The sequence below is a fragment of the Coptis chinensis genome, chromosome 3 (assembly GCF_015680905.1).
Source record: "Coptis chinensis isolate HL-2020 chromosome 3, ASM1568090v1, whole genome shotgun sequence".
Classification (NCBI taxonomy): Eukaryota; Viridiplantae; Streptophyta; class Magnoliopsida; order Ranunculales; family Ranunculaceae; genus Coptis; species Coptis chinensis.
The window spans coordinates 2892370-2919223 of record NC_141458.1 but is presented as its reverse complement, the minus strand read 5'-3'; the positions used below and the strand labels follow the sequence as shown (position 1 = coordinate 2919223).

The 26854-nt window shown below is 41.8% G+C and overlaps 1 protein-coding gene and 1 long non-coding RNA gene across 2 annotated transcripts; both read right to left on the bottom strand.

Annotated features, from left to right (window-relative positions):
* Nucleotides 1–1526: 1526 nt before the first annotated feature.
* LOC147507257 (LEAF RUST 10 DISEASE-RESISTANCE LOCUS RECEPTOR-LIKE PROTEIN KINASE-like 2.4) lies at nt 1527–23012 on the bottom strand. The gene is made up of 3 exons (XM_086599977.1): nt 21905–23012; nt 2996–3073; nt 1527–2877 (listed from the first exon to the last, which is right to left on the bottom strand). The coding sequence occupies exons 1-3, from the start codon at nt 22698–22700 to the stop codon at nt 1742–1744; spliced, it is 2010 nt and encodes a 669-aa protein (XP_086456103.1). The 5' UTR covers nt 22701–23012; the 3' UTR covers nt 1527–1741.
* Nucleotides 11650–15249, bottom strand: LOC147507258 (uncharacterized). The gene is made up of 2 exons (XR_015217598.1): nt 13317–15249; nt 11650–13243 (listed from the first exon to the last, which is right to left on the bottom strand). It is a non-coding gene; the product is annotated as an uncharacterized LOC147507258 (long non-coding RNA).
* Nucleotides 23013–26854: the final 3842 nt, after the last annotated feature.

Here is a 26854-nt window from a genome sequence, read left to right as displayed (position 1 = left end):
AACAATAAATGTTGGGTGAATTAGAGATACCCCCTGTTTGATAAGTTGTTTTTTTAGATACCCCCCTGTTTTGAAAACCATTTGAGATACCCCCCCTAACTAACGTTTTCCGTCAATGAAGTATTTTACACTTACCAAAACACCCGTCTAAAAACTATTTGAGATACCCCCTTGCCCTATAAAATTATTTGAGATACCCTCCCAGTAATTGAAAAAAGTGAATTTTCATATGCAAATATACATCTGCAAATATAAATTACTTTGTAAATACATATTTTCATGTGAATATAATTTGTCATAGTTAAACTACTATGTAAAGGGACATGATCAATATACAACATTTTTTATACAACAATTCACACAATGCCCTTCATCTCTCTATAGCTACAAGTTTATTTATGATTTTATTTTTTTGTAGATGTCATTTCTACTGTAGATAATATTCCTACAAAAAATGAGCTCATTTAAATTTCTAAATATGTCAAAAAAATCACCAAAATTTGAAATCATTTCAATGTCTCTAGCTCTTACAAAAACTGATTTAAAAGCATGAGTTTATTTTAACGGTCAATATTTAAAATTTTGCAACCCTCTTTTGACATATTTAGAAATTTAAATGAGCTCATTTTTTGTAGGAATATTATCCACAGTAGAAAGATGACATCTACAAAAAAATAAAGTCATAAATAAACTTATAGAGTGATGAAGGGTATTGTATGAATTATTGTATAAAAAATATTGTATATTGATCATGCCCCTTTACATACTAGTTTAATTATGACAATTTATATTCACATGAAAATATGTATTTAATAAGTAGTTTATATTTGCAGATGTACATTTGCATATGAAAATTCACTTTTTTCAATTACTGGGGGGGGGGGGGTATCTCAAATAATTTTATAGGGCAGGGGGTATCTCAAATAGTTTTTAGAAGGGTGTTTTGGTCAATGTAAAATACTTTATTGATGGAAAACGTTAGTTAGGGGGGTATCTCAAATGGTTTTCAAAACAAGGGGGTATCTCAAAAAAAAAACTTATCAAATAGGGGGATATCTCTAATTCACCCATAAATGTTCATTGACTTTGTAAATGCCAAATATCCCAACACTTGTGTCTAAATGAATTTGCCGAATCAAATTAATTGGATTTGGGGGCACATAAGTGATCTGAAACCTATACTTATTTCTTTCCAACCATATAATCCACATATAATTTCATTGATGAAGATTGAAGAAGAAGAAAAGTTGTGGGAATTTTTTAAGTGTGTTTTAAATAGCTAGTGGCTGGGGGATCATTGATAGATAGGCAGCCTAGATTCTGACACGTGTCAATCACACTTAAGTTGGATGAGTTTTTTGTTGAACAAAGGGTATAATTGGTGTTATAAAAAAAACAAACATTGGTGTAACATAATCATGACATAATGGGGGGTCTTTTATGAGGATTGCAACTTTGGGGGGTTTTTCATAAACACTCTCATACAATGGGGGGGTTAGAACAAAAACCCTCAAGATATAACTAAATATTAAAAACTACTTAAAAGATTATTATTTTGATTTCAATAACTAAAGCTCCTTGACTCCCTCAAGATATAAACACCACCATAAATGTCCAATAGACATAGGCATCATTAATGATATTCTCACAAACATCAGACGTGTATTAAGCAGAAACACGCATATATGAATGTTAACATACACCCTAACCGACTTGAACAAGAGCATCCGGAATTATGCTTTCATGACTTTAGGCTGTCTTTTGTCGAAGTGCGTGGATGTGGAGGTATTCCAATTTCAACATGTCCTTCCAACATTTGTACTACCTTGTCCATAGACGGCCTATTTGGAGGGATATGTTGAACACACCAAAGACCAACTAAACACATCCTCTTCACAATATTTTCATTTTCCCCTGTTCTCTTTTCTTCATCATCCTCATCAATCTCAAAAGAAGCATCGTTGTCCCCTTTTCTCGTTACAAAAGGAAATTCATCATTCTCAAATTTGTTATACAGCCATTCAGGGAAATACACTTGACTAGGTTCAGACGCTTCAGATTCGTAGTTCTTCCTCCTGCCAACCATCTCTAGAAGAAGCATCCCATAGCTATAAACATCAGATTTCTCTGTCACTGGACCAAAAGTCTTCAACCACATCTCTGGCGCTGCATACCCTGGAGTTCCTTGAGCTGTGGTTAGAGACACATGACTACGGTCCTTATCAATCATCTTTGCTAGCCCGAAATCAGCAACTTTCGCTGAGAAATTACAGTCAAGCAATACATTTGCAGGTTTAATGTCAAGGTGCAAGATCCTATCCCCGCAACCTTGGTGTAGGTAGAGTATTCCCCTGGCTGTTTCTAAGGCAATGCTACACACTTGTTTTGGACTTAGCCACTTGTCTTCAGTTTTGTTGTTAACTTCAGGTCCAACACTATTTTTCTTGACATTGTAGATATACTTATCTAAGGATCCATTTTCCATGAACTCATAAACAATTGCATGAGTGTCCCTATCAACACAATATCCAAACATACCCACTAAGTTATGATGATGTACACTCCCTATAGTTGCTACTTCATTTATAAATTGTTTTTGAGTTTGCGTAGATCTCTTCAAGATCTTTACAGCTACTGGAACCTCGACCCGGTTTCTCTTAATGGTCCCTTTGTACACAATACCAAATCCCCCTTCACCGAGTTTTGATGAGAAGTTGTTAGTTAACTTCTTTAGCTGAGAATACGAGTACCTTTTTTGATATATGCTTGACATGGTCCTCTTGTCAAAGTGGAAGTTCAACTTCTTTCGACGAGCAAGGATCACCACTAATGCAACAAGGACTACCAAACACAAAAATGATGCAGAAGCAGAAATCACTGCATTGAACGAAGAGATGCTCGTTAGACGAAAGGTTGCTCATAGCCTCATAGCTAGTGTACGTATGAACTTTAAAGTAAATACGATGCAGCCAAAAAATTGTGCAAAATAATTAACCTGCAATAACTGCTCTAGATGGTCCGGATGCCCCGCCTCCTGGTGAATTCACCCACGTTGAAAGGTCCTCCAGGATACCTAGTTAAACGAAAGGAAAAAAGAGTTGATTGTTGCTTAAAAAGTAAAAAAAAAATGTATGTATACCCGATTTTGACTTTCAGATACGACGATATGTAAACACCGAAGTAGCAAAAAGCCAAAAACATAGTCCGGCGACATTTCGATTTCTATTGTGCATTATTGCAAAAGTCATGCCATTTGAAGTTTTGAACTATACTATTCACGAACATTTTTTTTTTTTTTTTTTTTGGTAAAACGAACATATTCTCTAGGCTACACATCAGGTGTCTGATTCAATGCAAATGTGTATGCACATCATGGCGTACTATAATCCCTGTGCACCTTGCTGGCATACCCAAACGTAAGGATCTTGATATGCTACTCCTCGTTACCTATGATCAGGAATACTATGAGTTGGCCCTCGAATATTGGATGGATATGAAAGAAGGAAACAAAGAAACCTTCTCTCAAAAATCTAGTTGTAAAAAAGAAAAATAAAAAGAAAAAGAAAATATATATTTACCATCAGTGTCACCTACGATTAAAGATTATTAATTCATACTTTAAGCTTACTGTAGGGGTCAAATTCGTGACATGTAACATCGATGGTGGTGAAGGGTCCGTACACAGAATAGTGAAGAAAAGACCGGGTGTAGTGGATCTGAGCCGCGGCACCATATCCGCAGAGAACTGCGGGGAATGGCAGGGGTGGTGAGTGGGCAGTAGTCAGAGTAATGAAGATACTACATGGTGCATCGGATAGGAGCCGCGGAGCCCTAACTGCCGAGAACTGCGGTGTATGTTGTGGGCAGGTGGCAAGCTGATGCACGTAGGATCAGGGTGGATGGACGAACGAGAGAGAGCGGTTAGAAAGAAGAAAAGTATAAGGGCAAAGAGGAGAGAGAAAAAAAGGGAGAAAGAGAAAGAAACGAGAGAGGAGTAAGAGAAAAGAGACTAGTAATTTCATAGGATGTAATTCTTGTAGTTACATTTGGCGCCGTCTATGGAGACCGAAAAAAAAATGGCTACTGTAGTGAAAAGAGGAGTAGGGAGACCTAAGAAAGCAACGGTTAGAGAAGTGGTGGAGGAAACAGAGAGCACCGAGGTGGAAAGGGTAGGAGAGGAAGAAAGAGTATGAGAGGAAGAAGTATCTGACGTGGCGGCGGACGCTACCAAACTTCTCAAAGAGGAGATAGTCAGGCTACGAAATGAGAATGACGAGTTGAGAAAGGAGAGAGAGATTACACATGGTGAGACGGAGCGGAATGATCATCGGAGCAGCGAAGTGGAGGGGGAAAATGAGGAGTACCCACCACTGGACGTAAAACAAACGGTGGGTATCACATTGGAGGTAGTACATGCTATGATTGAGAAGGACAGGGAGATAACCCGCGCAACAGAAAAAGCAAACCAGAGTGCTACGCAGAAGGAGGTTGCAAGCCTCAACAAAAACCCACTGGCAGATTCGATATATATGGAATTCGGAAGTGCCCAAGAGGTTCTCCCAACCCAGGTTTGAGAGGTATGATGGGAAGGGAGACCCGACAGATCATTTGCACCATTTCCGCAGCGGATCCCGCCAGCGGCGAGAGAGTAAGTATGATGGGCTTCGCTGCAAGATGTTTCCCGCAAGTTTAAAGGGGGGAGCCTCGGATTGGTATTATCGGTTGGCTTCGCGGAGCATCAAAAGGTTCGAAGAACTAAAACGCGCGTTTGTTGACCACTTCATACACCAGAAAAGAAGGGTGGTTGATATCGCAGATCTGTTCAACATAAAACAAAGGTCCGCTGAATCATTGAGAGAGTTTCTGTGCAGGTTCAAGGAGGATACATTGAGAGTGGAAATTTTTGATGAGCATACCGCGGTAATAGCCTTCCAGCATGGCTTGAGGGCGGGAACCAGGGTTCATGAGTCAGTTTCCAAAATTGAAATCATTTCGCTGCATGCTTTGTATCCCAAGGTAGAAAAATACATACGCTACGAGGATATAATATAGAGGAACGCGAAGGAACAAAAGAGAGCGGGAAAGGCAGTGCAGGCTGTCGACCGAGATGATCGGAAGGGAAAAAGCAGAATGGAAGAAAGAGAGAAAGGAGCGTACAGAGGGGAGAGCCGAGGTCCGGATAGAACGGGAGACCGGCGGCGAAGGATATCCGAGAGAGGAAGCCATACCGAGAAATCGAATCGCACCTCTTAACAGACCCTTAGAGGAAATCTTGCCTCTAATTAAAGGGCAACTTTGAGGTCCGTGAGCACACCGGTGGCAATAGAAGGGAAGCCATTCTCAGGCCTATCATCAAATCGAATCATGCCACGAATGAATGTTATGCTTTGAAGTGGTTAGTGGAGAGAATGATTGAAAAGGGGATGCTCAGGGAGTTTGTCACAGAGGTTCGCCAAGCCGAGAGAGTGCCTGCTCCGGCTAGAATTCTAGGTACCATCAATGTCATCTTTAGTGGAGAAACCCTAGGAAGAAATGCACACAGAGAAAAGGTGAGAAAGACAGCAAGTTTACAACAAAGAACGAGGTCGTCCAAAGATACCGCAGATTAGTTAAAGGGAACCGCCGGGGGGTGAGGAAGGCATAATGTTCACCCTAAAAGACTTGGAGTCAGTAATTTCCCCGCATGAGGATGCATTGGTGATTACTATAGCGATGGGTAATTATCTGGTAAAGAGAGTATTGATAGACTGCGGAAGTTTAGTAGATCTGTTGTTTAAGGGGGCCATGGAGGAGATGAATATAGGTAGAAATCAGTTGAAAGCTCCTCAAACCAATCTGTATGGGTTCAATGGCAGCATGACAGAGCCCATGGGGAATTGATGTTACCGATTCTGGCCGGCCCGACAACGGTATTCACCAGATTTATGGTGGTGGATTCTAGCTCCCAGTATAATGCCATCTTAGGGAGAAAATGGATCCACGAAATGAAGGCCATCCCATCGACATTTTACGGGTGGTCCGGCTTCACGCTAATGGGGAACGTCACGAAAATAAGGGGGATCAAGTGGCGGCCTGAGAACATCCATCAAGTTACAGTAAAAAATATGGTCCGCGGTACCAAAGGGGAGGGGCCGTCACACGAACCAGGATCAACATAGCAATTACAGGAGGCAGCGGAAATAGAAGTGTACGAGCCTCCGCTGGGACCAAAAACTTTGGATGAGTTGGAAGTGGTGAACCTTGGGGTGGGAGATGAAGAAAAGTTTACATCGGTTGGAGCTGACTTGCCGGAAGAATGGAAATGCAAGCTGGTGCAGTTTTTGATGGACAATACTGATGTATTTGCATGGGTAATCGAGGATATCATTAGTTTAGATCCAGAATACGCCTGTCATCATTTGCATATGAATGAAGATGCTAAGCCAGTAAGACAAAGGATGAGGAGCATAAGAGCCAAATATGCAGAAGGTATTCGCGAAGAGGTGGTACGGCTGAAGGGGGCGGGGATAATAAGGGAGGCAGAGTTTACGGAGTGGTTGTCGAATGTGGTCGCGGTACCAAAAAAAACGGCAATGTTAGAATGTGTGTGGACTTCACAGATGTAAACAAGGAATGCCCAAAAGATTGTTACCCTATGCCCCGGGTGGATGAGTTAGTGGATAGAACGACAGGATATAAGGTATTTTCCTTCATGGATGCATCAATGGGGTACAATCAGGTCGCGATGTATGGGCCATACCAAGAAAAAACCACCTTCGTGGTAGAAGGTGGTACCTACTGTTACACCAGGATGCCCTTCGGCCTGAAAAATGCGGGTGCTACTTTTCAGCGGTTAGGAGAAAAGATGTTCGAAGGCAAGATTCGAAGGGGGATCGAAATATACATTGACGACATGGTGGAAAAAAGTATGTCGGAAAAGGAACACTTAGAAGGTCTCCATGAGACTTTTGGCATAATGTGCAAGCATAAGCTGAAACTCAATCCCGAGAAATGCACATTTGGGGTAACCGGGGAAAGTTTAAAGGCTACATAGTCACCCACCACGGAATAGAGGCGAATCCAGAGCAGATTCGGTCATTGATTGAGATGCCATCTCCGCATAATGTGAAGGAAGTACAAAGATTGGTTGGTAGGGTCGCGACACTTAACAGATTCATTTCCAAGTCTTCGGATAAATGCCGCCCTCTATATCGTTTGTTGAGGAAAACTCCTGACTTCCATTGGACCGCAGAGTGTGAAGGAGCCTTCCAGGAGTTGAAAGATTACTTAGGGAAGGCACCATTGTTATCATGACCGGAACAGAGTGAGAAGTTGCATTTATATCTGGGAGTTAGTGAGTACGCAATAAGTTCAGTTCTGGTGAGAGTAATCGACAAGATAGAAAAGCCAATTTACTTTCAAAGTAAAACCCTTGATCACGCAGAGACTGATGGGATTGAGAAGTATGCTTTGGCTTTGATATTTTCAACCCTTAAGTCGCCCTTTACTCGAAGCTCATTCTGTGGTGGTAGTGACGAATTTGCCTCTCAAACAGGCGTTGAGGGCCGAGAAGTTAGGTAGGATGCTAAAGTGAGCAGTATTACTAAGTTCTTATGAGATTACATACCAGGTCAGGAAGGCTGAAAAGGCGCAAGCCATGGCGGAGTTTCTGGCCGAATTCCCAGCAGAGGATCCCACTTGGGGAGAGGAAATGGTAATGGAATCTGAGGGGGAGGTCAGTCGCGATCCTTTGGATCCTTGGGATATGTGCAATGGGTGGAGAGTTTTCACGAATGGTTATGCTACGGATACCGGGAATGGAATTGGGGTCGTGTTAGTAACTCCTGAGAACAATCGCCTTGAGCTATCAATGAAACTGAGGTTTGCGACTTCAAATAATGAATCTGAATATGAAGCTGTGATAGCTGGATTAGACCTGGCCAAAGATCTGGGGGTGAGTGAGTTATCTGTGTTCTCAGATTCCAATTTGGTAGTTTGTCAGGTGAATGGAGGGTTTGCAGCTCGCTGCCCCCGGATGGCGAGATACCTGGAAGTCCTACAGCGAAGGGCAAGCAAGTTCGACAAAATAAAGTTTACCCACCTAGGCCGCGGAGAGAATAGATATGCCGATGCTTTGGCTTATGTAGCGGCGGTTCTTCCTGGATCAGAGGGTCGGTCTATTGAAGTTAGAGTGTTGAGCAAACCCAGTACATCAGATGAGGCTGGAGTTTGGCTCACCATCGAGTGGGATCAAGGTTGGATGGAACCGATAAAGGCTTTCTTGAGGGGAGTAGAGATAGAGAATAAACAGGAGAGGCAAAGAATGGAACAACGGAGTCAGAGGTATACATTGCTGGAGGGTGACCTATACATGAGAAATTTCAGCGGCCCATTACTAAGATGTATAGGGCCGCAGCAGGCGCAGGAGTTTTTGGCAGAGGTTCATGAAGGCGATTGCGGGAGTCATTCCGCAGGACGAACAACTACCCACAGGTTGATATCACAGGGGTATTTTTGGCCTCATATGAAGAGAGACGCCATAGAGTACGCCAAGAAATATGAGAAATGCCAAAGGTTTACACCGTTCATACATTCTCCAGCTGAGCCCTTGCACAATGTGTTCAGCCCTTGGCCATTCTCCATGTGGGGGCTGGATATTGTTGGGCCTCTGCCAATGGCAAGCGGAAAAAGGAGGTTTATGTTGGCTGCTACGGATTATTTTACCAAATGGGTGGAGGGTGTGGCTCTGCAACAGGTTAAGGAAGAGAATGTGAAGAAATTCTTATGGGAGAATATCATCTGCAGGTTCGGGCTGCCCCATACAGTCATCGCAGATAATGGAACTCACTTTACTGGAGGAAAAGTATGAGAGTTTCTTCAGGCATTTAGGGTGAAGCAGGGGTTCTCGGCCCCCTATAATCCTGAGGGAAATGGTCCAGCCGAGGCGTCGAACAAAATCATAATGGATAACTTAAAGAGAAAATTGGAGGATCGTAAAGGTGCATGGGCAGATGAGTTGAATCACGTGTTATGGGCTTATCACACCACACCGCGGACGTCTACTAAGGAATCACCATTCGCAATGGCATATGGAGTGGAAGCACTCATCCTGGTGGAGATGATAGAGAAAACGACAAGAACCAAAGCCGTGGAATTGGGAATAAATGAGAGGATCTTGGCCATGGAATTGAATCTCATAGACGAAAAAAGAGAAATAGTGCGCATACGACTGGAGGAATATCACCGAAAGTTGCAGAGATAGTATGATAAGCGAGTGAAGCCGCGGACTTTCCGGGTGGGGGATTTGGTACTGCGGCGGGTTACACTGGCCACTAAGAAAGAGAATGATGGTAAATTGGGTCCCAACTGGGAGGGACCTTATGTCGTGACAGAGAAGGGTACTTCGGGAATTTACAGGTTAAAGACTTCAGCAGGAGAAATGATTGAGAAACCATGGAATATCAGAATGTTGAAAAAATTCCATAGCGGAGGCAGTCGCTAGTTAGTTTTATTTCTATTTGTAGCGGAGTAAAAATAGAAATATTGTCTTTTGGTTATTTTAGTTCCTTGAATAAAAGGAGTATGTTGATTCCTCAAACAAATAAGATATTGCATGAAGAACAACCTGGGGGCAAATTGAGCTGCCCCAACAGGTTTCACAGCCGATCAAAGACAGGGGGGGGAAGAGCCCTTCGCGGACTATAAGTCTAAATCAACTTGGGGGCAAATTGAGTTGCCCCAACAGGCTTCAACCCCGATCAAAGACAGCGGGGAAGAGCCATTCGCGGACTTTAAGCGGACTTTAAGTCCAAATCAACTTGGGGCAAATTGAGCTGCCCCACAAGCTTCACAAACCGATCAAAGACAGCGGGGAAGAGCCCTTCGCACAACAAGTCCAAATCAACACAGGGCAAAGTTAGTTGCCCCAACAGGCTTCACAACACCGAAGGACAGCGGGGGAAGAGCCGCTTCGGGACTTTAAGTCCAAATTAACATGGGGGCAAGTTGAGCTGCCTAAAAGGCTTCACCCCAATCAAAGACAAATGGGGAAGAGCCGCCCAGGGACTTTAAGTCCAAATCAACTTGGGGGCAAATTGAGTCTGCCCCGGCGGGCTTCACAACCGACCAAAGACAGCCGGGGAAGATCCCTTCAAGGACTTTAAGTCCAAATCAACTTGGGGCAAATTGAGTTTTGCCCAACAGCTTCTTCCGGTACCGACCAAAGACAGCGGGGAAGAGCCCTTCGCGGACTTTAAGTCCAAATCAACATGGGGGCAAATTGAGCTGCCCCAAAAGGCTTCACAGCCGATCAAAGACAGCGGGGGGGACGAGCCCTTCGCGAACTATATGTCTGAATCAACATAGGGTCAAATTGAGCTGGCCCCATAGGCTTCACAGCCAACTAAAAATTATTTGCAAAGAGATAATATAAGCACCAATGAAGAGATCCCACTTTTGTAAAGAGAGTAAAACAAAGTCAGATGGGTGCATATGAATCAAGGAAAATGATTTCACAAAATGAGTGGAGGTGATAACAAAAGACACACTACATTTGATTGAATACCTGCTGGGCATACCCAGAAAAACATGCAAGTTACATATTGCAAAATATACTGTTAGAGAGTGAACATCAGAATCACAAAGGTACAAAAATTTATTTCAAACACAAGCTGCTGCGCCTTCAACCCACCCCTGGGAAGAAGAAACCTCGGCCCCTTCCACCGCGGTGTTCGAATCAACATCCACATCAATGGGGGAGGTGACCGCGCTGGAAGTACCAGCAGGAAGCACAACGTTAGCAACATCAGGGTCAGCAATAGAGGGTGAGGCATTTTGAGCATCGGATCGGGCCGAGGCGAACGGCAGGCGTGACGACCGGTAAATTGCAAAAGCAGCTCTTCAAGTTGGCTATTCAATTCACGAGCAATTTTCTTCTCAGCTAGGACTCAGGGGGGGGGGGGGGGGAAGAGCCATTCGCGGACTTTAAGTCCAAATCAACTTGGGGGCAAATTGAGCTGCCCCAACAAGCTTCACAGCCGATCAAAGATCAAAGACAGGGGGGAAGAGCCCTTCGCATAAACAAGTCCAAATCAACCTTTGGGGCAAAGTTAGTTGCCCCAACAGCTTCAATGACCGACCAAAGACAAAGGGGGAAGAGCCCTTCGCGGACTTTAAGTCCAAATCAACATGGGGGCAAGTTGAGCTGCCCTAAAAGGCTTCACACCAATCAATCAAAGACAAGGGGGGAAGAGCCCCCGCTGACTTTAAGTCCAAATCAACTTGGGGCAAATTGAGTCGCCTCTAACAGCTTCATGACCGACCAAAGACAAAGATCCCTTCATGGACTTTAAGTCCAAATCAACTTAGGGCAAATTGAGTCAGCCCCTAACAGGCTTCACACCCACCAAAGACACGGGAAGATCCCTTCGCGGACTTTAAGTCCAAATCAACATGGGGGCAAATTGAGCTGCCCCCAAAAGGCTTCATAGCCGATCAAAGACAAATGGGACGAGCCCTTCGCTTGAACTATATGTCCGAATCAACATAGGGTCAAATTGAAATTTGCCCCATAGGCTTCACAGCCAACTAAAAATTATTTGCAAAGAGATAATATAAGCACCAATGAAGAGATCCCACTTTTGTAAAGAGAGTAAAACAAAGTCAGATGGGTGCATATGAATCAAGGAAAATGATTTCACAAAATGAGTGGAGGTGATAACAAAAGACACACTACATTTGATTGAATACCTGCTGGGCATACCCAGAAAAACATGCAAGTTACATATTGCAAAATATACTGTTAGAGAGTGAACATCAGAATCACAAAGGTACAAAAATTTATTTCAAACAAGCTACTGCGGCCCTTCAACCCACCCCCCTGCGGGGAAGAAACCTCGGCCCCTTCCACCGCGGTGTTCGAATCAACATCCACATCAATGGGGGAGGTGACCGCGCTGGAAGTACCAGCAGGAAGCACAACGTTAGCAACATCAGGGTCAGCAATAGAGGGTGAGGCATTTTGAGCATCGATCCGGGCCGATATGAACGCAGGCGTGAGACGACCACCGCAGCAAACTCTTCAAGTTGGCTATTCAATTCACGAGCAATTTTCTTCTCAGCTAGGACTCAGAATCGATCAGCCGCATCCTTAACAGCTTTGTCCACCGCGGCCTGAGTAGCAAGCTTCTCCGCCTCCCTTTAGCTCTCCATTTTGGAGGTGATCCTAACGACGTAGTCACGGTGCTTGTCCTCTGCTTGTTGGAGAGCTCTTTGGGCCTTCATGGCAACGATCTGAAGATCATCGCGGTCCTTCTCCAACTGGGCATGCTTGGCTTTCCACCCGTTGGGGCCATTGATCTCTTGTTTTGCGACTTCCAGAGAGTCCAAAGTGTTGGTCAGCCCGCGCACCACATAGCCGATGTCCAGACTCAGCTGAGAAGGTATTAGTTAGGAAAAAAAAAATTGAATACCTTTTCCCAGCCAGTATAAATGGATGTTCGGTGAGAGGAGAAGGAGCCTGAGTCGCCGTATACTTGGTCTCGGGGGAGATGAGAGATGAAAAATAAAGAAGCAGCAACCGTAGGATTGTTAAGGGCGGAGTCGCGTATATTTACATGGCGGTATTGAGCCTTAAATCGCGGGTGCCGTATCTCCACAGCGCCGGATAAGGGAGGGACTGCCGAAGACTGTTCTTTTCCAGGGCGGCGGGATGTAACTGTGGGCCACGGTATTTGGGTTGGTGGCTCTTATGGAGGCGGAGGAGTAGTCCGGGCTTTTTTGGCTAGGGGGCTCTTGGCCGCAGCTTCAGTAGGCTCATCACCTTCGGAGTCGCTGTCCTAGAGTTTGAGTTTGCTAGAGGCCATGTCCGCGGCAGGAGTAGATGAAGAGGGATGGGTAAAATTGTCTTCCCAATCCGCTAACGCAGAGTAGGAAGAGGGGGCGGTATCTGTAGGGGGAGGGCGGGATTGAGCGGCGGCCTTGGAGTGGGAGATCTTGGTTGTATAGCAAAATGATCGGTGAGTTGGGCGTCTTCTTTTGGCAGAAGGAGAGGATTTGGGTTTGCGCTCTTTGGGTGGCGGCAAGCGGTAGAGGGGACCTTGGTATTTCCCTATATCTTTAAGAGATGGGTCAAGCAAAAGAGGGTTGCCTTTGTCGGGGTCTATGCCGAGAACCTCGCACTAGTTACTCCCTAGGTTCCTGAGTTCTTGAAAAATTGCAGAGGAGATGCCGGCGTAGAATTGAGAACGAGAATCTGATTTCCAACCTGGGCCACAGAAAGAAGACACATTAGAAAGAAGGATATGCAAGAGATCAGGGGACCAAAGTGTTTTACTTACCACTTGTAAGGAAATTGAGATGCCTTAGAGAAACTTCTAAAGGGAGGTCCGCGGAAATAAAACTTCCAGACACATACAAGGGATAATGGTACTACACCTTGTCTGAAGTTGTAAGGCGGAGAACAAAAGACTTCTTCCGCGGACGTGTACAAAAGGAGTGGTACCCTATGCTTCCGAATTTAGTGCTCTTTTTCAGATAAAAATGAGCGATTATGTCGCAGAGTTGGATTTTAGGGGTGTGGGTTTCGTTGTAATGGTTAGCGGCGTACATCACTCACCAAAAGTTGCCTATGCCTTGACAAGGCGGAATATTAAAATGGTTGCATACCTCGATATCGAGAAGAGTTAAGGGGAAGCGCAAGCCAGCCGCAATCTGGTCAACAGTCGTGACAAGACATCCTGGCCGCGGTGCTACCAAGTGGGGAAAATGGGTAACGCCAGTCACGTGCTCTAGTAACACGTCATCTGGGATGCCATAGGCAGTTTTAACTGCTTCTAGATTAAGGCGGCGATAGTATGATGGAGGGGGAGGAAGAGAAGCCTTCCTCCCAGAGGTAGATGGTATAGCGGCTGGGCTGGAAGAGTGAGACGTCGGAGAGTCCGACCTGTCCGCAGTAGAGTGGCTAGATCTAGATGGAGAAGCATTGGATCCATCGGATCTGGTGGCGGAGGAATCCGCCGAATCAGATCCCGACATGTCGCAATGGACACTAAGAAGGGACAGGTGAAGAATGGGGGAAGAACACAAGTTATGAGAGAGAAAAGAATGCGGAAACAGTATTGAAATTGGAGTATAGCAATAAACGAAAGGGAGTGAGAAGGTGGAAGACAAACCTGAGATGCAACAACAGCCAAGGTGGTGGAAAGACCAAAACTGACGTAAACGGAGCAGGAGGGAGCCTTGAGAAAGAGGAACAGCGGGTAGAAGTTGAAGAGGTGGGGAAGAGGAAGAATGAAAAATGAAAAGGGGAATTGGGGGTTTATGGGTGTTGAGGAAAATGAAGGGTTTGGGCGGGATTTGAAAAGACAGGGGGCAAAAGTGTAATTGCAAAGAGAGGGACCAGGGGAAATGGGACACGTGGGAAGCTTCTACGAGAGACCTAGATCCTCTAGCTCTGAGAGAGGACTCCTTGGAAACAGGGAATAGAGCTGGAGATGAGCAGACTTTGCCGCTATCTCTCTTACCGGTCTCCAACACAATCATACCATATATTGAGAAGACCAACAGAGATGAGTTCTATCAATCCACTCCAACAGCTGGAAAAGCTCCACTTTTTTTTTCAGATTCTCTGGTTTACCTACACGTGGAAGGGGTTTTAAGACGGTGGTGTCTCGAGGAAGGCGTCAAGGGTCAGTCAAACAAAGAGTAGGGTTAGTAAGAGGGGCTGAAGTGGGTAAAAAAAGGAAGAGTGTCTCAAGATCTGGAAGTAAGGGAGAAACCATGGATGATGAAGAATGGACAACGTATTGTCTGAGGAAGGTAGCAAGAGAATCAAAACGAGCCAAAAGAGAGGCAGATGCTCTAAGGGCCAGAGGTCTAGGACACTTGCTCATCCCAGAAGAAGCTCCAGTGATTAACATCTCAAGTGATTCTATGGTCTCAACTGAGCCATCTAACTCGGGTAGATCTCTGGATTCTACCAACCCATCTGATTTCTCAGGACACTCATTTCCAGAAGATCAGATTCCTTCAGACGCGTTTACAGAATGGGGGGAAGACTATCAAGATATAGAGGTTGGAAATGAGATGGGTTTTCAGCATGAGGAGAGGCCAGAGGAAATGTCTATTGGAAATGTGCCTGGGGATCTTGCTCAAGGCAGTTTGGAAGGAGATGGGTATGTATCAGAGGAGAGCATCTCGAAGGCGATGATTCCACAACCAAAGCCTATAGCGGTTGATGACTCCTCGGTGGTGCACAAGAGATCCGTTAAAATTAAAACAACAAAGATAAAGGGGAAAGTTCAAAGGCACCAAATGGTAAGGAGGGGGTTGTAGCACGTGGTGGATATAGTAGTGGAGTCCGAAGTCCGGAAACAAATTGGGTCCTCTCCTCCGAGGTTCAAGGGTCTCTTTCCCACAACAAAACCTCGCCACCATGATACAAACACGAATTGCCGAGGAATCGGTTCCTCCGCGGCATTTCAAAATCTAAAGGACTTAATAGGGAAATTCGATCCCCGACATTATATGTCCATGCGAAATAAAGGTTGGTGTAGATAGGATGAAAGGTATCGAGAAATGGTCAAGTATAGGGGTTGTTTTGTGTTCCAAAGAAATGGTGGAGTGGGGGTTAGCGTTCTTTGGAAAGAAGGGGTGGACACGAAATCTTAGGAGCTACTAGGAATCAAGTAACAGGTAAACTAAATAATTATTTTTGCAATCAAACCCTGGTTTTCTTTTTTGTGTATGGTGAACCCATTTGCTTGTAATAGACATCATCCAGGCCGAGCTTCGTGGATGGATGGCTACCCCGATCCCGGACCTTGGTGTCCGTTTGGGGATTTCAATGCCATTACCTCGCTAAATGAAAAAATAGGGGGAAGAAATATGTTTGATAACAGTATGGTTGAGTTCAATGGGTTGATAAATGACCTTGGGTTGATTGACCTAGGATTTAAAGGACCTATGTATACTTGGAGTAATAACCCCCAACCCCCATATATCCTAGAGACTTGATAGAGCTCACGGCTCGATGCACAGGTTGTCCTTTTTCCTAACATGCATGTGTATAATGTTGTTAATGCTAGTTCTGATCATCTGTCTATTATGATAAATCTCAAAGATAAGGAGGAGAATAGAACCACGCATGAAAAACCCTTTCGGTTTTACAATATGTGGCTCTCTGATAATGCATGCATGCCTGTTATTGAAACTGCCTGGAACTCTATTTTTCATGATTTGCCTGACCTTAATGTGATCCTAAAACACAAGTTGACTCAACAACATCTTACTATATGGAATAGGAAGGTGTTTGGTAACATTTTTACAAATCTGAAAAAAGTTAACAAAGAGCTGGAAGCTGTCCTGACTAAACCTTTCTCCCTAGCCAACTATGAGAGAGCAAAAGGACTAAAATCTGAGTTGCTTGAATGGTTGGTTAAGGAGGAAAGTTTCTGGAAACAGAAATCCACTATTCACTGGTTCAAGGATGGGGGAAAAAACACTAGGTTTTTCCATCTCTCCACCATATTTAGAAGAAGAAAAAACAGCATTGAGAGGCTGCAGAGGGTGGGGGGGGGGGGGAGATGGAGTAAGAGAAGAGCTGAATTAGGAGATAACATTAACTCCTATTTCCAAGCTCTTTTCAAGTCTGATCAACCCCATCAAAATGACAGCATTCTCAATCTGTTCACTCCTTGTATCACGGATAAGGAAAATGAGATGCTTACTGCCATCCCATCTTCTGAGGATATTTGGAGAGTTGTTAATAAGATGGGAAGCCTGAAAGCTCTTGGGCCTGATGGGTTCCAAGGGTGTTTCTATCAAAACACTTGGGAGATTGTGGGGAGCAGTATTGTGGCTTTTGTGAAGGATTTTTTCCATAAGGGGGAGCTAAACCCTGTTTTTAATGAAACTTATATTGCTCTCATTCCTAAGGTAAATAATCCGGAGACTGTGGCACAATTTAGGCCTATTAGTCTCTGCAATTTTTGTTATAAAGTCATCTCTAAAATCCTTGCCAATAGGCTCAAGCAGCATCTGAATAAAATCATTTCTCCCTTCCAAGGGGCTTTCATCAAAGGTAGAAACATAGGAGATAACACTGGGTTAGCTTGTGAGCTCTTTCATCACATGAAAAATATGAAAGATAAGAACCATGGCTGGGTAGCTTTGAAGATGGATATGGAAAAAGCCTATGATAGAGTTGAGTGGTCCCCGGTGGACAACATCTTTGATAGACTGGGTTTTAGCCAGAAGTGGAGGAATCTGATAAAGCAGTGTATATCCACTGTCTCCTTTCAAGTGCTTCTTAATGGGAGTCCTCTAAATAAGATAATCCCTGAAAGAGGCCTCAGACAGGGTGATCCCTTATCACCATATCTCTTTATCATCATGTCTGAGGCCCTTTCTAGGATGATTGCAAAAGCTGAGGCTGAGGAGAAAGTCCATGGGATGAAGATCCGGAGGGCTTCTCCTCCCATCTCCCATCTTCTGTATGCAGATGACCTGATCCTGTTCACCAGAGGAAATCTTGAGGATGGGGGTCATCTTAAAGATATCCTCCAAGACTATTGTGCTGCTTCTAGTCAGCTGATAAATTTTGATAAATCTAGCATGTTTTTCAGCAGAAACATCAAGTTTCGCAATAAAATAAAGCTAAAGAAGTTTTGGAAAATGAGGCTTTTTGATTCAAAAGACAAATACTTGGGTATACCTATCATGCTATCCAAAAAAAAAGGCTGAGGATTTTGACTTTTTAGTTGATAAGATCCATAAGAAAATAAAAGGTTGGAAGGCTAAAGTCCTTTCACAGGCTGGAAGGGCTACCCTGATCCAATCTGTGGTACAAGCTACTCCTCTCTATGCTATGTCTACTTATATGCTCCCCATGTCTACTTGCAACAAGATAGACAAAGCATGCAGAGATTTTTTTTGGCATGGTGTTGAAAATTCTAACAGTGTCCATACCATTGGGTGGGACAAGTTATGTAAAACCAAACCTGAAGGAGGGTTGGGGTTTAGAAAGATGAGGGATATAAATGTAGCAATACTAGCCAAGCTCCCTTGGAAAGCTGCTACAGATACTGAATCTGTTTGGACAAAAACTCTTGCTAGTATATATAGTAAAAACTGGATAGGGGATGTCTGAAAACCTCCTGGGCATGCCTCTTACTTTTGGAAAGGTATCCATAACACTTTCAATCTCATAAGTGGAGGGATAGTCTGGGGCATCCACAGTGATAACTCCACCTCAGTTTTAGATGACCCTTGGGTGATCTGCAATGGAAAACCTCAGACTCTGAGAGAGTTAGGGGTGGAGGATCCCAGACTAGAAGGCCTTCATGTGGCTAACCTTTTTCTGGAGGATAGAACTGGATGGGATGAGGCCAAGCTACAAGGCTTCTTTCATCCTTTCCTTGTGGCAAGAATCAAAGATATTATGATCAGACCTCTGGGTCTTGGCAAGGATAGGCTGATATGGAGTGGAGAGAAGTCTGGGAGATTGACTGTGAAATCTGTCCACAAGTACCTAGCCAAAGATAGTGGTGAAGGACAGAGCTCTAGTTTCAATACTAAAACAGTAAAACTCCTCTGGAAAGCCAAAATACCAGCCAACATTCAAATGTTCATATGGAAAGCCTATATGAATGCCTTACCTATGGGAGATAGGTTGGCTTCTTGGAAGATGGAGGGGGGCTTTTCTTGCCCCCTATGTAACACCAGTTTGGAAACAGAAAACCATCTGCTTTTTAAATGTGATTGGACCAGAAAATTATGGTTCACTTCAAGCTTGGGGGTTAAGAATGGAGATTCAGGGTAGGAACAACACTAAGGTTTGGATCTCCAAATTCATAAGTTGGAGCAATAATAAGAGCCAACATATAGCTCAGGCAGGAGTTCAGGCTTGTTATCTCCTATACAACATCTGGAAAACTAGGAATGAAGCCAAGTTTGAACAGAAGCTCCCTAATAGGGAAAGAATTCTCAGAAGGAGTGAGATGGAGGCATGCAACTGCTACAAGGGTTTTGCCACTACCAGAATGCAGAATGAGAACTCTATCCCCTCTGAAAATTACTTTAATCAAAACAATTTTGAGTTAGATTCTTTGTTCCCTGTTATTCCAAATGAGTGTATTAATATTAGATATGATGCTGCCTTTCAGGTTATGTCAGGGGAAGCAGCTGCTGGTACTATAGCCTGGGATTCAGAAGGCAAAGTAGAGGGGCAGGTACTAGAAGATTCCAAGCTAAGTCTGCAGAGGAAGCAGAGATGGTGGCTGCTGAGGTGGCACTAGGACTTGCGTTGCTTCATGGGTGGACTGCTGTGTACATAGAAGGGGACTGCTTAGAGGTCACTAAGGCTCTTAATGGCCAGACATGTTCTTGGAAGTCTGAGAGCTTGCGAGACTATGTAGTAAAGTTAAGCTCTAATTTTGCCTTCTGTAAGTTTAAGTGGATCACTAGGAGGTCTAATGGAGAGGCACATTTGCTTGCACAATGGGCTTTCCATAAGCAGCAAATGGACCAGCTTCCTCTTTGTATCCTGCAAGACAAGTTAATCCCTGTTCTGGTTTGATGGTAGTAATATATATGGTATTATCAAAAAAAAAAAAAAAAAAAAAAAAGTTGCATTAAATTTGATTTCATTGGCAATACTGAAATTGGCAAAAAGTGGAGATTCAATTCATTCTCGAAGGATTCTCTCTTTTCCGTACAACAAGAAGGTAAGTTGTAAAGTCAAAGTCATTTGATAATCTAAGGAATCGGTCTGTTTTGATTCAAGCATTTTAATTTGATTGATTTAAGCCATCACAGTTAACACTTCATATACTAAAACTAGCTACTTGAATTTTCATTATCTGCTAGTTAATTATGGGATAACCAAGTCTGCCAGGCCGTTACAGGCCACTGGCCAGACCGCTATAGGTCATACTGTTAAGTTGTTATAGCTTTATAGGCCATACCACGAAGTTGCTACCGGCTAGGCAACAACGTATTTTATTGTTGGATTTCTCTTGTAGCTATATTTTAATTAGAATTACAATGAACTAATATCCCTTTTATTGGTATTGAGAGTTTTGTTCGTTTGTTTGGGAATTCGGGGAAAAACTTCGAATAAGTAGAAGTGAAGAGACATACAATACCGATTCAAGGTTGAGAATTGCTTAATTAGTGAACGTTACATAATTAGAACATGAGTGAGGAATCCATGCCGCCTTCCCCATCGGAAATGGCTTAATACATTCCTATAGAAACACCTTATCAATAGGAATAGGAGAACTACGATTGGCTTGATCCCTTAAAAAAGGTACGTAGGTAGCCACTTGGCTCAACCACTTCTATGGGAAAACCCCTATCCCTTGTAACAAGGGGATTGGTTTTTGTTGCTGTTTAATTTTGGTTAAATATATTTGCGTACGTGTTAAACATGATCTAAATATTTTGATAATATTGATTAATATTGCATGCTAACGAGTTTCATGAAAGTCCGGTGATTGATACAATCACAAGTATTTAACAAGAAAATGTAAGATTCGCGGTGCAACTAAACGGTAAATAAACCTTGTCTTTTGTATTCAATTTTATTCCAAGTTGATTATTATATATTGACTATGTATCTAATGTTGAGCGTCGAAGAATAAATGACAGGGACGAACCGGTGTCCCATAAGATAGGAAAAGATGTACGCGAGCTCGTTAAGAAAATTTAATGTGCATTCTGATTGCTATGGCAGTGATCCAAAAAGCTTAGCTTACATAGAATTAAATCTTGTTATTCTCGTTTTCGATTCTTTTTAAATTGTTTTGTAATAATTTAATTATTTCTTAAATTAATTTTAATTAATTTTAGCTATGAAACCATATTAGAATGCATCATTACTCAGAAATTATGACGTTGATTAGCGTTTATGTGTGAAATACCGATCAAGGGTAAGAGATCGGTTTCGGGGCGTTACAAATGTATATAAAAAAATTTCAACCAAGCATTGTTCTGTGAAAATGTATATAAAATTTTGGGTCTTGTATTGGGCAACCACCAAATTCGATTGGGCAGCCTCCAGCCCAAGCCCAACAACGAAGCCCAACAGCAATAACCTAATACACCCTCCCCCCCTCAACGCATACCGGCTACCAACTTCGAGTGTTGAGTTATGAATCAACAATGGGAATTGAAGTTGGCGACTTCATCCAATTTGAGTAATAAACAACAAAAATGGGTTGTTGATTCTTTAATTGTTTACTCCAAATTTTAAGTTGATCGATGTTTTGTTGTTATAAGAACAAGAACCTTGGTTGGGCTAGTTTATCGTCTAGCATCCTTTTTAAAATCTATTTAGGATGTTGAATTGTTCTCTCCACAGATTTGTTTGAGATTATGTTTGGAATTGATCGTTTTTAGTCCAAACGACCTAACCATGTCGCCCAAGAGAGTCCCCAAATGACCCAGCCATGTCGTCATGGAGATTGCCCAAACGACCCCACTATATTGTCTAATTAAAACAATATGGAGAAACCATTTGAGTATAAACTCAAACAACATGGCAAGACCGTTTGAGTGTACACTCAAACGACAAGGGTTTCATTATGGCAAGATCGGTTAGATTGGTTGTTGGGCCTGGGCTTTGATGGCAAACTTGTAATATTTCTTTGTTTTTGGGGGTTGCCCAATCCAATTTGATGAGTGCCCAATTAATCTACCAAAAAATTTCAACCAAAATGAACAAGTAGACTCCACTGTACTACAGCACATTTTTCTTTTCAGTTACACACACGCACACTAGGATGAAATTGTCTTTGCGATATAGAATTTAAATTTTCCTATAGTGTAAGCTCATCCAGAGGATGGAAGGGCGGATTATGACTTGATAATTTAAGTACCAATTTATGTGAACCGAATTTATTTACCCAAATAAATAAGTACATACCATCAGAGCAATTGAAGCTATGCACACTAGTTGGACAGAAGCAAACAAACGAGCCCGTTGAAGGTTTGTTCCCACATCTACCACCAGAATCCTCACATCCACGACACTCCAAAGGCTTTGTAAATCTGATCTCATATCCTGACCGTAGATATGCTCTCAAATCTCTTTCATTACTTGCATTAAAAGAGTTGCTAAGGGTATATACAAAAAATGTCTCACAGTTAGCATATTTAACATTGTAAAATGGAGCATAATAGCAAAAGTTGGACGTAGTGTTGCATCCAAGACAAGACGCATTTTGGAGCCCTTGGGTTGCATTAAAAGGAATTGGTCTAGTACAATTGAGGTGGGTGCCAGGGTTATAGTTCGAACCGAGTGAAAAAACGCTATGAGTATCTGATGTATAATTTGGGCTAGATACTGGCACACCACAAGTGAAAAGAGAAGTTTGTGCAATTACTAAAGTGGTGGTAGTGGGATCAGTGAAATTAATGGAGAGAACTCGGTAGGTATCAGTGTCACGTGGACTACTTAGGAGGAGGGATTCATTAGAAGGACAAGAGGGTTGGATAGATGGAGCATGGCATGGAGTTGGTAGACCAAATGGATATGGGAATGAAATGTTGTTACATGTTGAAGGTGCACACAAGTTGTAATAATATGAAGGATCTGTGCTTGTTGGTGTAAGTGGTGATGGGGGTGCTTGTTGAGAGTTTATTGAGGAGATTAATAGAGTGAATGAGAGAAAGAAGAGAAGACTGAGTAATGGTTTCGTAAAATTTTCAAGCTGAGCCATGGAGAGAAATTTGTGGTGATGGTTTTCAATTTTTGAAGTACAGAATGAGAGAACAGTCGCTATTTTATATGCATGGTTCTGGAAGATTTCTGTATGTCGGTTGGCGTTTGCAAATAAAGAGCCACTTAACAACGAGATAACCTCCGTTAGTTTGTGTTATTTTCAGTCTATAGTTTTTAGGTTTCCTCTGTTACCTTCAAAAGTTTTAGTCCCACTCTTTAAGAACCCAACCCCAGTTCTAATTTTCGATTTCATATTTTACGATTTAGCTCCTTGATTTAAAATTTCTCGCTACAAAAATTTATAAGTTGGCACACAAAACGAAGAATAAGGATTCCATGATATAATAGAGGAAGAAGAAGAAGCCCGAGTCTTTCGGCAAGTATAAAAAAGATTAAAAAACACAAAAAATAAAGATGTTAACTAGTTATTAAGAGTGGACAGGGTGGTTCTTTCTTTACAACAGTCGCAGAGATCATACCCTCTCGGTAGTAACTACTATTCTAGTTGTGACTTAGTTACAAGTCACCATCATTGTCACTCTTGTATTTGGCAAGTGTTTTCTGGTCCACAAAGTTGAAAACTCTCAATTTTCTCTCATAGTGACTTGCATTGAAAATGCTATTAATAGTTGGAATTGCTGGTCTTCTATAACATATAAAACATTCACAGTTTTCATGAAGGCTTCGTCTTCATAAGCCTGTCTCTCTCTATGTATGTAATATATTATGTTGGCGCCAAATGTTAAGATGCAATTCGCACGACTAGTCTTGTGTCAATTATTATAGAAGGTAACACCAACTCGATCATTATTACTCAGATTAGACAAATGTGACGCCACAACTAGCCAGCTAGAAAATCATGGAGATGATAGACATAAGATAACTTGCATTGGGATTGCTCTTAATAGTTGGAATTACTGGTCTTCTACTGCATATAAAAAATTCACAGTTTTCATAGTCTTCATGAACCTGTCTCTATATATATATATATATATATAATATATTATGCTGGCGCCAAATGTTAAAATGCAATTCGCGCGACTAGTGTTGCGTAATGTCGATTATTATAGAAGGTGACACCAACTCGATAATTATTACTCAGATTAGACAAATGTGACGCCACAACCAGCCAGCTAGAAAGTCACGGAGATGATAGACATTAGATAACTATTTTGTCACCACACATTTGTAAAGAGAAACATATACGAACTATTCGCGCTAAACAATATAACCATGTTGAAGTCGCTGTGAATGTCGCCATACCTGCGAGACCAGACACGGACCAAGTCTCAATTAGACCAAGTCTCAGGGCTGGAACCACCCCTTGATCTACTACTATCGGTGTAATTCTCTTTGATAGTGATAAAAACGATCAGCAGTAAGTGATCAAAATTCAGAAACCACTCAATCAATCGTATGACCTTACATCCATTTTTTTTTTAATATTAAATAGTCAACATTAATTGTCAGCCTCACCCCTGCAAGAAGCCATCCTCTAAAGGAGGGGAAAAAAATATATAGTAAAGAAAAGAGGAAAAAAAAAAGTGATCTTAGACACACCCATAAAAACAATCTTGTATCTTAATTTTAAAATAAATAAATAAAATTATTTTAGACACATTTACGTTCCTAATTTTTTTTTTTTATTAGGTGTAACCAAAACAAAACAAATCATTTATTTAATATACATCCATCGTGGGACTTCGTACTAAACCGTAGATATTCTACGTTCTTCACTTGTAACTAAAAAAGAACGTGTTCTTCTTCTCTTTTTTTCAAAAGAAAAAAGTGATATTGATTTCTTCTTCCAAAAGAGCGGGTACCCAAAAGACGTGTTGTTATTTTTATTTTTTATTTTTTTAATCTTTTTGCCCCTATTGGAAATACCCTAAATTAATTTGGAAGATATTATATTATTGGATTGAGACGGTTATCGGGGTTAGTTATGGGGTACGGGAGTGTTTTTATGAGTGTGTCCAAGATCACCCAAAAAAAAACACAAGAAAGCATTGAAGCATGAAGATTGCGTTACACTACATATTGATATTTTTCTGTTTCTCAAGTATCTTCCAAATCATTCACTCAGCCAACACCACCAACTTAACCTACTACTACAACCAGTGTGCTCTATCACCATGTGGAGGTTCTACTATGTGTTAGGAATATACAACTTAATTGTACTTACTCTTTACCAATTACCAAACTATACAAATATTTTGTCTTGTAAGTGTCTTGTACTTCTTAGTTAAATCCTAGCCTAATATAGAGACACTATGTCCTTAAGACATATTTTCCCCCTCACGGTGCTTGAATGTTGATGGGAAACTGCCTCCCAAGATAGAATGGATTTTCTTTTATAGAAAGCCAAGACTTCAATTCTACGAATCAAAAACACAACATACTTATTTGAGAAAGAATGGAGAGAAGAGATAGATTAGAACTCTGTGTGCTGGTGTGTCTTTCTCTCCAAATTCATCCACTATTTATAGGTGAGTGATGTCATTTCGAAACAACACAGTGACTATTGAGAAAAAGTAAGCAACTCTTTGAAAAATCATATGTTTCAAAAGGACACACTATTTCGGCATAAAACACTATTTCGAACCAGTGTCTATTTCGAAATGTCACACTTTTTCGGCATGATGCACTATTCAACCAAATAAGCACATTTCAAAAGATCGCGACATTTTCGCATAATGCAATCGCTTTTGAACCAAATCTTGGCTTTTCGAAAAATATTTTTCTCACTTTACGTACTCTTGTTTCAAGAGAAACCCATTTCATTTCAAGTGGAGTGATTTTTTGCTCCGAGCGGGATTTGCTCCAAAAGCTCCAAGGGAAACAGGAACCAACCAAGTGTCCACTGAAAAGGGGTTAACGGTTATCAAATTTCCACCTTAATATATGCTTCCTGATTTACCCCCAACCTTAAAAAAATAAAAGAAAAAAACTTAACGAGTTACAAAATCTAGTTTTTGGTCTTAATTGTTGGGAAAAAAAAAAGAATAAAAAACTTGAAGTGCTGAACTAGTGACACTTCTTTCAAACTAAAAAAGATAAAAAAAATCTTTAGCTAATGATGGGAAGAACTCCTATATATTTTACAATGAGATTTTTTTAATTTCTTTTCTTTTTATTTATTTCTATTTTTAGTGGGGGCAAATTAGGAAATTTGTTTTAAGGAAGGAATTTGAATTGATAACTGTCCATCTCTTTTTAGTAGACACGTGGCTGGTTCCTGTTTCGCTTGGAGCTCTTGGAGCAAATCCCGGGGAGCAAAAAATCACTCTTTCAAGTGGGGTAATTTGGGAGACAAATTACTTATTGACATTCGAAAACAATATCAAACATGGAGAGTTCTATCAAATAGGACGGGACACGGTGTCGATTTTGTTGGAGTGGTTTTAGATTTTCCGGATGATATATGGGATGAGATGATCATTCTCCCCATGTGAGCAAAGAGTGGTGTTGGAAGCTCAAAGCAAAAATGTAAAAGAGATTCTCCTTAACCAGATCCTCTTTAAGAACCCAACCCCAGTTCTAATTTTCGATTTCATATTTTACGATTGAGCTCCTTGATTTAAAATTTCTCCCTAAAAAATTTTATAAGTTGGCACACAAAATGAAGAATAAGGATTCAATGACATAAGAAAGGAAGAAGAAGAATCCCGAGTCTTTCGGCAAGTATAAAAAAGATTAAAAAACACAAAGAAGAAAGATGTTAACTCGTTATTAAGAGTGGACAGGTGGCTCTTTCTTTACAACAGTTGCAGAGATCATACCCTCTGTACCCGGTTTTAGAGGAGCTGGACTCACATATCCGTGGTTAGTAGTTGGAATTGCTGGTCTTCTACGGCATATAAAAAATTCACAGTTTTCTTACTGAAAAGGCTTCGACTTCATTAACCTGCAGTCTCTCTATATATATATAATATATTACGCTGGCGCCAAATGTTAAGAAGCAATTCGCGCGACTAGTCTTGCGTAATGTCGATGATTATAGAAGGTGACACCAACTCATTATTACTCATATTAGACAAAGATGCATGTGACGCCACAGCCAGTCAGCTAGAAAGCCATGGAGATGATAGTCATCAGATAACTATTTTGTCACCACACATTTGTAAAGAGAAACATATACTATTCGCGCTA

Coding starts and splice junctions, on each gene's coding strand:
- LOC147507257 (XM_086599977.1), bottom strand. CDS start 22,700: ATGGCTCAGCTTGAAAATTTTACGAAACCATTACTCAGTCTTCTCTTC. Junction 3,074..21,904: donor TAGCTTCAATTGCTCTGATG/GTATGTACTTAT, acceptor TCGTTTAACTAG/GTATCCTGGAGGACCTTTCA. Junction 2,878..2,995: donor ATCTAGAGCAGTTATTGCAG/GTTAATTATTTT, acceptor CGTTCAATGCAG/TGATTTCTGCTTCTGCATCA.